Consider the following 13,991-nt stretch of genomic DNA (forward strand, 5'->3'; position numbering starts at 1 on the left):
GGTTCGGATTCCACGTTAATCAGTAGGTCTTGTCTCATATAATTAGTCTCGCTGCTGAAAGGGACGCTAAACTCAAAAATCAACTCAAGGAAGAAAATTGGGAAAAAAAGAAGAAAAAAGCCCAAGAGAATTTTATGAAAACCTTTACGTTTAAAGTTTGGTGTGGACACGTTTGAATGGTATGGCTTAAGCTTTACTCCTGGGGAGTGATGCGAAGAAATGTAGTATGGGTTTTGTGTGCGCTGGTGAATCTGACAAACTCGAAATTAGTTCGTAAGGGGTATAACCAAACTGAAAGTTCTGCACAGTCGAACCGCAAGGCAGCCATTTTGAATAGCACACAGTATTCCTGCAGAAAAAGTTGGATTTTTTTTTTGTCAAACATGCTTCTTATGACCTATAAATGAACTTCTAAGTTTGAGTATCTCTTAAATGTAAACAAAGGAGAAGAGAATTAGATTTAATAGATCGCGTAACTCCCCAGGGAGACAATTGTACTTTGAAAGACATTTGGGTTGAAAACTACGATTTCGGGATAAATATTTCGAACAAACGTTTCTTATTTTTCGGCGAGAAATTGAAATTCGTCAAAAAAAAAAAAAAAAAAAAAAAAAAAAAAAACATTTAAAAGAACTGACTTTTTCGCTCTGAATAGTTACTTTCGAAGGGAGTCGAAAATTTGAAACATGTCCAATTGATCCGGCATTGTCCATTTATTATTAGGGGGCTTTGAATTTTTCACTTTACTATATATTCTAGATTTTAGAATGGGTGGATGTGCTGTTTGGGATACTTTGTATGTGTGTGTATTTGTGAGCGAGTAATCTCATTATCTATTCGGTTGATTGCACACTATCTCTGTTTCATCACAGATGTTTTATTTTGAGTATTAAATCTGAACGATTTGCTCGTGTATAAAAGAACGGAAGGGAAAAAATGTGAACTTTTTTTTTTAAGATCCTCTATCTTCTGTGAAAAAAAACGACAGATTTTATGTGGTATTATGGAGAAGTTACACCTTCTGGTAGGCTAGTGAGATCATATACTCAATATATTTAAACAAAGGAAGTGGTCAAGTCATACATATTAGAAATCTCTTTCTTCTTGTTTGCTGTCTAATAAAATCCTTTAAAAAGAAAATTCAATAACTGTAAAGATGAGGTTGAAACTACTAATCTCAAAGGTTGTGTTTTTGATACAAATACCGCTAATATTTACATCCATGTATCTGAAACATCTGTTAAAGCAGTTTCGATAAACACTATAATAATAGTACGTATAAACTGGCAAAGCTTTGTGGACAGGAGGAAATGTTGTGGTAAGACATCTAAAACAAAGGGCAAAAATACGAGCCCGGATGAAGCCAAATGAGTAATTCTCAATCATCTTAAGTATGCACTTTAGCGTTTTACAAATACTCAGGACTATATGTACTCATCACTTCGTATCTTCGCCTCCCATTAAATTGGTGTCATACGATGGTTCTGTGTTATTCCCGTTTTTATCTTTTTTTTTTTTTTTCTTCACCGGTGCTTCTTACTGTAGAACTGGTTTACAAAATCTGTAAACTGGATTTTTTACATCCCTCGAAGGCGTGACTTTTTAAAAGTTGTTGCTGCTAATGGATATAAATAACAAAGGTAAGGATGGCGCAACAGCATTTGTGGAATGTTAATCCAGTCCTCTTTCTTTTACAAATATATTATATTTGTATTTAATAGATACATCCAAAGAAAGTTGAACTTTTTTTAAAGCAACTCCGATTTCTGCGACACCTCTTCTACCGTGTCAAATATTGGTGAAAGCAACTAATTCCTTATAAGGCAAGTGATTTTATAGCATGACTACGCAAATGCATCAAACTGGTATATAATGTAAGTGTCAAATGAGTGGTGATGACTTTTGTAGTGAACAGTATACCTGTTCAGCGACTAGCAAGTGGGAGCTAGTATACGCCTATATGGGGGTGAAAGCTTATAGAGCCGGATTCTTCCTACATTGCTATTCTCAAATTTCAAAGAATCTGTCTGGTACCACACTGTTTTCTTGGGAAGTTCGAGTGCTCGTCCACCTCCTAATCTTCGTTATAATTCATAGAGTTAACGGTATGTTTGCTCTCTTACAGTGTGGAGTTTTTGTTCTCTGTCCAAGCCTAAGGTAATAATGTTTTAAAAATTTGCGGAAGTGACAACATAGCTGTGAAATGAAAAGTTCTTAGCACTGAACATGAAGTTCGAGAAATAGAAAGTAGAAGTAAAGCCTGTAATTCGAAAGTGTGCATTGGGCAAGTAACAGAAAACAGACTATGATTACTTATTACTGCTATCCTACCTACGTACAGATGTAGCCTACAGTAATTTGGTGAATATCTGCAGCAGAGTTGTATGTATGTACTACAGTTTAAATAAATAAACAACAATAGAAAAGGGTAGTATCTGCAATGCAGGCTTCATCGAGTAGTCAAATACTGTACTTCCCAATTCCCCACCTTCAATATCAGATATCTTGATACTACACATTTCGGTTACAACGCCACTACTAAAAAGTTATCCCTTGGATGCACGTCTCATAAAAGGTCCCTTGGATAGCGTTATTACCAAATTCAACTGCATTTTCAAATGCATAGAAGCAATCAATGATGAAATTTGGTGGCATAGTACAACCTATACAGATTATTCACCAGCTTTACTACCTGTCACAATAGTGTGGCCATCTTGCTATTAACTTATAATTTGCAAGCAGTATTGCATATACTTATTGTGTTTCCAGTATGATATATGTATTACTTCAAAAAGTAGAATTGCGAATTATGAAAGAAACACAAAGAGATGAATTGCTCATTCAATGACCTAAAGAGAAGAGCGGATTGATCGTAATTACAGTAATTTTGAAAATAATTACTATTCCCGTCTTGCAATAAATATGATAATTATTTCAAAATGACGTTTCACATTCATCATATTGCCAGCCCCCAAATATGACTATATTGTTCTCTACAATAATTTATTACTTTTGTATGTGTAAACTACCTTAAACGACGAATAAACAATACAAATGTTCTATATTAAGTTGTAAATGCACGTCTTATATAGCCTCGGTGCTGAACGGGACGCTAAACTTAAACACCGAACAAATTACTGATTATTGTAAAATGTTTTGTTTTATAACGTGTGTTCACGTAGACGTATTCGATATTAAAAATATTGATGATGGTTCATGGAATTTACGAACTAGCTTTCATTTTCTTTTGTTTGTAGTTTATTGTATAAAGAGACGAACGTAAGTAAGCCTAAGGTAATTGAAAAATCCCTGTATTCTATCTATCTACTTTTATGTTCTTCATCATTAGCTTTGTTGGGAGCATCTGGTTTTGCGTATGCTGGCCCTAGCAACATTGGTACGAAAAACGGACCATCCTCAGCGTCGGTTACGTCTTCTAGACGCCACACACACCTGATGCAGTCGCCATACCCACTGCGAGGTAAGTGTAATAGAACATGAACGTATTAACTTACGTTATTTACAGGACCAAAGCCAAGGTTTTGTTAAGAGGAGGACGTAAATACTGGCCTCAAAATTAGTGACCAATTATCAGGTAGCAATCTTAAAATATATATTCACCAAACTTGGAGAAGTAGTTCTTTAAATCTATTTACACAAAAATATATTTCATTAAACTTGGGTTTAAAAACCCTCATTTGAGAGTTATGAGGTGCCAAAAATGTGAGGGAAAAATATTGTAGCTGGGAAAATATGGGACCTAAATAAAATTGTTCGATAATTTATAGAGAAACTACTAGATGTTCTAGAATATCTTAAAAAAAATTTTAAAAAAACTGCGGAATCTATCACTATTTTCTATTACAAGAAAATGATGAACCGATAAATTAAATATGTGCGGATTCGAGGAATGATCGAAAACTACTTCAGACTCAAATGAAGAACAATATAGAGAACTGATTTTCCAAAAAGAATAATTCATTCTACATTTTAAACATAGTTTATTTTAGTATTACACATGTGAGAACGAAATAAGTGACTTTGCGTGATGAAACCAGGAAATTGAGTCCTTTATATTTAGACAATATGCGAAACTTGGTATGATTTTCAGTTTAGTGTTCCTTTCAACAGCGAGGCTATAAGAGACCTTCAGCTTAACGTGGAATCCAAACCACATTTGCTTTCGCCGGGAATCGAACCCAAGTTTTCAACTCTAAAGGTACGTGCGCTAACCGCTTACGAGGGAGCTCTACAATATACAAAACGATAAAAGAGTGAAATAATTGGAAAAGCAGTTCAGACACCTTGGAAACAGGTTTAACCTTTAGGAACATAAGCTCTGTAAAAATAGTGATAGTGAAGAGATGCAATGATATAATTCTAAAATAGAGCAAGATCAGGATCATGAGGATATACCACAAGAAAACTTGGATGTTGTTTGGAGTAAATCACAAATTAATTCCAGAATGGTAAAGTAGTGTCAGGGGTAAGAAAGAATATAATGCGAGTGAAATGGATTATTATCAAAAAATTCCGACTGAAGAGTTCGTGATTCGAGTCAAGTACGAGAGTGCAGTACGAGGTCAAATAGTGCAGAAGGGCTTGACAAGAAGATGTTAGAGATTGCCAGCCGCAAGGAAACGGAAATGAAGTTACTTGGAACGTTTATATGATATTCGATGCATGTATATAAGAAAATTGTTTTCCTGTTGGAAGGGAAATAGTTTGTTGGAAATATTAGATGGGTGGAAGCAGTTGTTGATTTCCATATTATGCATTAACTTGAAAAGCATCTTACTGTTATTTGAGATAGTTATATGTAATGCTGTAGGACACATGCTAAGTTATTAAACTTGTGGAAGAAAAATTCTGAAGCTTTCTAATGGAAAACGTTTACAAGTTCATTATATGTCGGAACCTTTTAGTGTTTTGCCCCGCTTTTTTAGTCCGAAAATCTGGAAGCCCTATAAATGATCGAATAGTAGAACAGTTGTCTAACAAATGTTAAGGATGATATTGAATCCCACCCACACGGGACGTACGTAAAGGCCGTAGGCAACGAGCCACTCAGGCAAATATTGAGGTTGATAATGATCAATCAAGTGAGGCATTGGGAAGAAATGCAGAAGCAATTCATCAAACGCCCAGCAGCTTGAGAAGTGATATTCCTACATGACTGGCTGCGGCTCAGAAACGATAGGAGTAAATGCTTACGTTTCTTTGCACCACTGCTTTAACAGAAGGTTATGTTTGTTAGAGAAAGGATTCGTTTCTGGACAAGATGTTGACGTAGGATGAGAAGTGGGTTCTTTCGTACAGAGCACAGCATCATCATCCTTAGTTGGCACCATGCAAAGGAACTACCAAAATGAATTCACTATGAAACTACCAAAACCACCACTACTACAACAGAAAATGGTTGTCTTGGTACGTTTCTGGGCAGAATGCTGACATGCGATGAGAAGTGGGTTCTTTCCTATACTCCAAAGTGCCATGATCCTTGGTTGGCAATATGCAAACTCACTACGAAACTACCAAGAAACACCACTATATCAACAGGAAATTATGTTATTATTATTATTATTATTTGTGGGGCTGCTTGAGATATCATACATCTTGCATTGCTCCTAATTTGCCAGTTGAACAGTGCAACTAAGTACTTGTAGCAGTTGAAATCTGTAGGGAAATTTGAAGGCCATAGAGCCAGTACTTTTGAATCGCAGAGCTGTTATTCTGCTTAAGAACAACGCCAAGGCGTGTGTTCTCAACCATTATCTGACATGGTTAAGAAATTATGATCCATCTCTATGTAGTCCAAGATATTACACCGCTGGATTTCTTCCACTCGCCAAACAACCTTCTATGATGATTCTGAATGTTGTACAAAGTGGCCAACGCACTCTATGACTTCCTTGAGTCAGCTTCCACTGAGTTCTACTACTGTGGTATCAATAGTCTTACCGAGCATTGGAGAACGTTTGTTGCTGATGGTTATTTCTGATTTTTTAGGAAATCTTGTACTTCGTGTTATTGTCTTCATCTTTTTGGGGTCGAAGTCCAACACAAGTTGTTTTGGATAACTAATACATTGTTGTTGAAGAAACGAAAATTAAGTTCAGATCCTACTTCAAGTACAACCAAGTACTTCTGATTTCAAGTTTACTTACTCCACACGTTATCTGATTATTGCCCAAATAACGAAGTATTACAAAATATTCTCAGTTTTTAGAGAATAGAAAGGTTATGGATTATCAAAGATGAATAGAATTGTGATATTACTTACACATCAAACAGTTGATATTGTTCACTAGTTTTTTCAAAACTCACGCTTGAATCTTTTCAGGAAAATACGAGCCACGTAATATAAATAAAGTTTATTTTTTTTATTTGAACACATTTGCTCACATCTTGCCGCATTTTCAAATAATGTTTAGAAATCTATCTCATTATAATAGGTACCATACTCCATAATGTCACTTTTCCTGTTTAGTGTTCTTCCTGTTGTATTGTTTGGCCTCACACTAAATTAAAATGTTAAAATAAAATTACCAAATTTCTGATCGAAGTACTGTTCATCCTATATATAAGTTTATCAATTCTACACAATACTTGACTAAACAGGCAAGTAACCTGTTTAATTAAGTTACATTTTAAAATATTAACTTAGTATTACATTATGAAGGTAACCAACAAAGTTCTATCGCTTTTTGTGGAGGTCTGTGTTCAATTGGGCCCCTCACCGTGAGTTGGATATGAATGGAGATAAGGCGTAGGTCAGTTGTTGGTGTAGGTATATCCAACATACTAGAACGGGGCGGAAGATATGCCAGCCCTTTATTAAGGGTGTCATGACTACGCGGACAATGCAGCGGTGGTTTAACAAGTTTAAGGACGTTGACGAAACACTCGAAGACGCACCACGTGCCGGAAGACTGACAAATGCACAAAAAGAAATTTTCAGGTAGCAATTGTGGCGAACGGTGGCCCAACATGTGAGGTACTGGGACTACAATTCAGTGTGAGTGGAGAAACCATTCGGCAGCACCTCCGTCAACTTGGGAAGCACTACAAGTTGGGTCGATGAGTCCCACATGATTTGACTCCCGACCAGAAGGCGAGCAGACATCTGTGTTTCTTTGCTGTGTCGTCTGAGGAAGGAGCCATTTCTGGACAGAGTGTTGACATGTGATGAGAAGTCGGTCCTGTACGAAGCTCCACGGCGCCGTCATCGTTGGTTAGCATCCCATAAACCGGTTCCCAACCAGCACTGCGCCAGAAGAAGCCCCACATGGCCAGGATTGCCCGGGACACCATACTCCCTGGACATTGCACCGTTCGATTATCACCTGTTCCATTCCTTGGACAATCACCTTATTTATCGTTATTACCTATTACAGAGCTATTGCTCCCTTTACAATAGGTATTACAGGTACTTTCCTTATAAAATTACTCAGTAAAACTAATAAAGACAGACATTACAAAAAGGAAAGAATAAACAAAGTGAAAAGAAAAGTAACAAACGTATACAGAATAATAAAAGAAAATAGTACATACATTCAATACATTACATAGCAAAAGAGTAAATACATTGTTTTGTTATAAATGTGTAATAAATGAATACATGAACAAAGTGCAAACCGTAGATATTCCTATATATAATTTCATATGTATTTGATATTTGTTTTGTAGTTTCTAAATATACATGGTCCAAATCGCATTCCAAATCAATAGGTCCTCATTAGCTACAAAAGTACTGTTTTACTTATTAATGTATTCTTTTATTATGCTAATATAATATTCATTGCAAAGTCGACATCACAACATTTTTTCACTAATAGATTATGCTTTCTAGTTATCCTTGCTATTGGCGAGTTTTGATGTACGAGTGTATTAGATTTACAACAATGAAAAGGTAATCGAACTCGGAGACTGTGCTTCCTAATATTAAAATTTAATTAATGTAATAGTTCCTGACTATCGACCAAACCATTAACTATTTTGTACAAGAACATTTGATCAATTAATTCCCTCCTATCACACAAGCTATCATAATGAAATTCCGTTAAAAGGGTTTTATACGATGTTCTCTCTTGATACGATGATCGTTAATGTTTTTTATAAAAGAGACATCTTAAAAATTTATTTTGTACCCGTTCAATCCTTTTTATATAATATTGATAGCAGGGAACCCAAATTATACATCCGTATTCTAATTTAGTTCTTACAAAGCTATTGTATAGACTGGAAATTGCATTTATATTTCTGAAATCAACATTATTTCAGTAGAGGACGGTAATTCAAATCCCTACTAGAGATGCAAAATACATTGATACCTTCTTCGCTTCACGGCCTACCAAGTTCTACCGCGGTGGAACCATGGCTTTCCAGAACGTTGTCGATGCTGATGGGGACCATTTTTGATCTTCCAGGTACGTCGTAGATGACATATCGATGTTCGAAGGTGGTGGGTGAAAAAGCGATAGAACTTTCTTGTTTACCTTTATAGAATTGTGTACCTGTGTGCATTGATTTTTATGACGAAGTACGTGGTTTTCTGTGCATATGATATTGTATAGTCTTTTCTCTAGCGGTTTAGGGATAGTAGGAACTAAAAGTTGCTATTGATTAAGGTTTCTCGCTATAATATTATTATTTTGCATGATCGTTATGATTAACTAAAGAATTAATCATGTCTTGCTGATGAGCTCTCAAGTAGAAAAAAAAAAAAAAAAAAAAAAAGGAGAGACAGAGAGAGAGAGATGGTGATCAAAACAATAGGAATACCTGAATATACAGTTGTACAACCTTTGTGCTTCAAAACAGCTCTGATGCGACGTACATTGAAGTCATAGCGGCCGTGAATATTAGCAAGTAGAATATTACAAGATTGCGCATGGGGTGCATCACGCAGTTTCGTGAGAGGCGATGGAGTCGTTCACTGAATTCGTGGTTCCAAAACGGACTACACATGTTCAATTATGTTTTGGTCTGGGGATTGAGCAGGCTAAAGGAGGAGGTGGTCAACTTAATCCCGATGTTCCTTAAACCACGTTGGAACAGCTCCAGCTGTGTGAATTTACACCTTATCATTGTTGAATATGGCGTTATGGGTCCATAGAATGGACATGGTCCTCTAAAACGTCGACATACGAGGAGCAGTCAAAAAGTTAGTTGCACTGCTTAAGAAAATAAAACAGGATAGAAATTTTACAATAACTGTATTTGTATTGTAAAATTCCATTTGCAATCTACTTTTCAACATAATTACCTCCGTTAGTTAAGCATTTGTAGAGGCATGGTACAAGTTTTTCTACGCCTTCTGCAAAGAAATCCCGTCCAATGCCCGATAACCATTCTTGGGCTGCAGTTTTTTCTTTGTCATCCGAGTGGTATCGTCGCTATGAAACTTCGTCTTTCATGGGATTAAACACATGGAAGTCACACAGTGGAAGGTCTGCGCCATAAGCAGGGTGATCCACACTTCCCATCTAATCTTTGTCAGAAGTTCGCACGTTTGTTGTTAATATCTGTACGTCCATTCTCAAACGTGTTGCACCACTTCGCGATAGCTTGACATGACACTGCATTTTCACCATACAGTTCATGCTACTAATGATAAATATCAGTGCAGTTACACCTTTTCGCCCATAAAAAACGAATCACTGCACGTATTTTCAATTAGGACGTCACTTGCAACTGTTGGGACATGTTTACGACTGATTATCAGAACACTTCCACTTGCCTCGTGAAAGCCGCTACGTCACACGATACAGCTACATGTCTGCAATGTTGCCACACAGTTTCATCAAAATAGCCTTTGATCGAAAATATTTACGAAGGAATGCAACTAACTTTCTGACTAACCCACGTAATTACGGGCGGTGAATTGACCAGTAAGCGTCAACTCGGACCCAACTGGAAGCCAGGATATTGCACCACACAGCCGCCGCCATATTTCACGATTGGACGGAGACGTTGCGAATCATACGCTTCTTTGTGCGTCCGCCACACAACCACGGCCCGTAGTTTGAAGCGAGGGAAACGTATTAACTCATCTGGCCATATCACATGTTTCCAGTCACCAGTAGTCCATGTTGCTTCTCGGCAGCGTTGGCGTCGTGGTAAAGTGTGATAGTTCCTTATCAGTGGTTTCGCCCATTCAACCAGATTCCGTATGTCTACCAGATGACAGTGGTTGTTGACACAGGGTCTGGGAGGTCGTGCTTGAGATCCTCCGCGACTTGCACCGCAGTTCCACAACGGTTCTGAGTGACCATCCTCTTTAATGTTCGGCAGGACCTGTCACTGAGGGTTCCTCTTCATCGATATGATTTTGCCTTGAGTTTTATAGTAATCAGCTTGGACATTGTCATCTACGACACCCGCAACACACTTTGAACTTTCGTCACCCTCTCACCACATAATTTACTGGCAATATTTATCCTGTTTGGAAATCCTATTACCGTCTGCTTACTTTACTGCACATTGCCGTGCTACTGCTTCCCACGTAGTACGGAGTTTACTTTAACACACCACTACCAAGAGCTCGGCCCTGTGGTCACCGCCTGACAGTTTCCAACTCCAGGTGATGCTGTTATTTTGATTACAATCTATGTGTACATATATAATCAATAAACCAGAGCTATTGAGGGGAAAGTGTCAGTTACAGTCATTGATGATTTCAAGGGGTAGTTTCCCCAGAGCCACGAAATTCCCCCTGGGGTTATACCTCCGATTCTGTTCAATGTGGACTAGTATTTTTTGCATTACTTTCCACTCTTTGTATATTGAAATTCCAACCGGGGAAAATCTCTTGAAATCATCACTGGTTACAGTATACGCGAAAATTCCGTTTGAAGATGGCTCTGCCCCGAGTTAAAGCTTTGAATCTTATTCTAAGAATTAGTTTTCGTAGTACATCCAGTATACAATAAGAAATCAGTAATGCAAATTCAGCAGTAAATACGAAGAATTTACTAATTTATTTATTTTTCTTCCTCAGGTACATACAGTCATCATGGTTCAGAAAAAGGCAAGAATGGTATTGTTAAGAAGGTAAAATGATTAATTTTTTAATAGCCTTTTCTGAAATTTAAATGAACCACAAGGATTGGTCAAATCGAAAGATAACATAGTATCAGATAGAAGTACGTGCCGTATTCTTGATACTCAATGTTGTCTCAACCTCATGAGCCCTCTTTCACCAATGTAAGATTAGTGACACACAGCTGTCAGTCATAAGCTTATGACATAAATATTTCAGAAGAGATTTAGACCCAACCAGTAACTGCGAACACAATTAATTTCGAGGATTAATTTTATGATCCAGACTGCTTATGATATATTAGTCTTAAATCTGCAATTGCTATCTACGTGGGTAACGATGTCTGGTCAACTTTGTTAGGCTGGGAGCTGATGTTATTTGCCTCTTTTTCAGCTGGATAATCCTGCTGGAAGAGTTCATAGGCCGCGAGATCTTCAGCTTGATATCCGATCTGAAACTTTCATCTTTGGTTTATTTCTCGATATGGGACAAATAATTGAAAATCAGCGATTCATAAATCTTGACTCGAAGATGAATGTTCCAAGACCTGACAGCAAGATTGGAAAGTGCGAAAAGTTGATGAGATACTTTGGGCGTAACACACAGTCTTCCTCATCAAAAGCAAGTTATTCTTCGACGAATCTTACTGACGTGGTGGCTTCACAATTATACTAGACAGCTAGCACTGCCCACTGAACAATTCATTCGACACCGCTCTCTTTCATTTTTTCGTAACTGCATGATCTCAGACAACATACGCGTATCGTTATCTTTTCATTTGTTCAGTCCTTGTAATTAAAGTTGTTTCAGTCATTCTTTTATTTATTTATTTTGAATATTGTTTTGTTTTCCTTAGGAGGTTTCCCTAATAGCTTTAGTTAATCTTACTTTTATTAACTGTAGCAAAAAGGATGGCCCAATATCTCACCTATGAGCTTCGTGTGATAAGTCTTTAATAGTTTGTTCATTAAGCAATAGTTTAATATACTTATTTTGGTTAGCTTTATTGAAAGACTGGTTCCCAATGTTAATTTTTATTCATCAACATGTTGTATGAGAGCTATAAACAATATGCACCTAATACAGGGCTAGCAGAAATGATTCATTCATTTTCAGAAGGCTATATTTTCAAAAGTATTGCACGTACACACATGAAAGATTATATATGAAAAGAACCACAAACTCGCAAAATTTGTACACCTTCTACCAAGCGAAGTAGCACAAGTGGTAGAGCTTTGGCTTCGCATTAGTGAGGTCGTGGGTTCAATTCCCGCTGCCGACCTTCTTGACGGATTTTCCAGGGTTTTCCTCAGTCCTACCAAGCAAATGCCGGGATGGTACCTAATAAACAGGCCCTGGTCGTTACTTTCCCAAATCCTTTCCACTGTTGTTGTTAGATATCCAGTATAAAATGGCCTCTGAGCTGTATCTGGTGATTGTTAAATAAGTAAATGTTCACCAATATGTGCCCCTTTGTTGACACGACACGCATTCAGACATCTTTTTTCTTGCTTTCCCTCCATTTTTGGCAGATGCTAACCTCACATTGCCACACCTGATCGGAAAGATAATGGACTCGTGCTGCCATATGGAATACACAAGACAAACTTGATGAGTTTGTGGTTCTTTTCATATATCTTTCATGTATGTACGTGCAATACTTTTGAAAAATATAGCCTTTTCAAAACTAATCATTTATGCTAACCCTGTATTTTTCCTCCTACCAAAATGTCTTCTTCCCTATGCAGACTTTTCTTGGCTGTATCTTCTAAATGGATATTTAATAATGTTGGTGAGAGGCAACACCTTTTGCCAGTGGCGTATTTACGATTTTGTTTCGGGGGCTTTGTTAACTTTATTCCTGGAAATGTGAATTCTGTAAGATACTTAATTTACTTTAAAATAGTAAATAAAATTTCGGGGGGGGGGGGCTTAAGCCCGGAAGCCCCCCTTAAATACGCCACTGCCTTTGCACTCACGTTTCAGCTATATTTTCTTGTGTTATTCTTCTTTATTTTAATTTTTACTTGTTGATGTACCGCGTGTCGCACAACCTTGGCTTCACTAGTTTACCCATGAAACATTTGATATTTCTGAAAAGTGCTTGAAACTGTATTCCATTAATTTGAGGGTATTACGTTAGAGTACATGGCTTCTGTATATTTCCATCTAACATGGCGGATCTCAAGATGGCTATCCTGATATCTGCACAAAAAAGAAGCATCCCATCCGGTCTGTGTGTTCACAGTATGGTCTTATTTCAGAATGTGAAAAGGTAAACCTTGATTTTTGATTGATTTTTTTGTTATAAAGGGAACATAAAAATGTCGTTATTTCACTATAATGTTTATTTTGTAAATGTCTTTCAAATGATACATTACTCAAACCTGTTACTTTTCAAGCTTTCTTTCTTTGGCTACACTCTTGATCGAATTTTGTTAGTTTCTATTTTAATCCTATCAGAAAATACAATGATTTCTTTAGACCTAATTGTACCTTGTCTACCATTTTAGTACAGGGTTCACATAGAGACGCTGTAATTACATCAAAGTGTTTATTTTGTAAGAACCTTTGAAACGGCATATAATTCGATCACGTTTGCTACTTTTTAAACTGACTTTTCTACTTCCGCTCATACATTTGATGATACCCGTCGCCAAAGGTGGTCAAAATGCCTTTCTTTTACGTTAATAGAAGGGATCTCTCTACATTTTTTTTTAAACAGATGTCAATTATTTTTGTTTGCACAGTCTTTTCTGAATCAATAAATGCTGCGCAATTTTCTTCGTTTTGTAAATTATTTTTTCTTCCTATAATATTTGACAGATTATTAATTTTAATACATCAATAGATCTCTTGTAAACTGACTTTACCAACTTCCTTCAATATTCAAAGCATAATATTTGCTGTATGCTATAAGAGACTAATGACCTTGTTGCCTTCCCAT

General features: G+C 36.9%; 1 protein-coding gene across 6 annotated transcripts in view; it reads left to right on the forward strand.

Annotated features, from left to right (window-relative positions):
• LOC145673896 (uncharacterized) overlaps positions 1-13,991 on the forward strand; it is a 128,869-nt gene that overhangs the window by 105,065 nt on the left and 9,813 nt on the right. For 5 of the 6 annotated variants that reach the window (XM_081743700.1, XM_081743696.1, XM_081743699.1 and 2 more), the window contains 2 exons: positions 3,350-3,481; positions 11,003-11,055. In XM_081743700.1, coding sequence (XP_081599826.1) covers positions 3,350-3,481; positions 11,003-11,055 — 185 coding nt within the window. Of the gene's footprint in view, positions 1-3,349; positions 3,482-8,283; positions 8,430-11,002; positions 11,056-13,991 lie in introns of all 6 variants that reach the window. The other variant, XR_014128840.1, reaches the window with a different exon arrangement.

This window comes from Thermobia domestica, chromosome 17 (genome assembly GCF_964235325.1).
Source record: "Thermobia domestica chromosome 17, izTheDome1.hap1.1, whole genome shotgun sequence".
Taxonomy (NCBI): Eukaryota; Metazoa; Arthropoda; class Insecta; order Zygentoma; family Lepismatidae; genus Thermobia; species Thermobia domestica.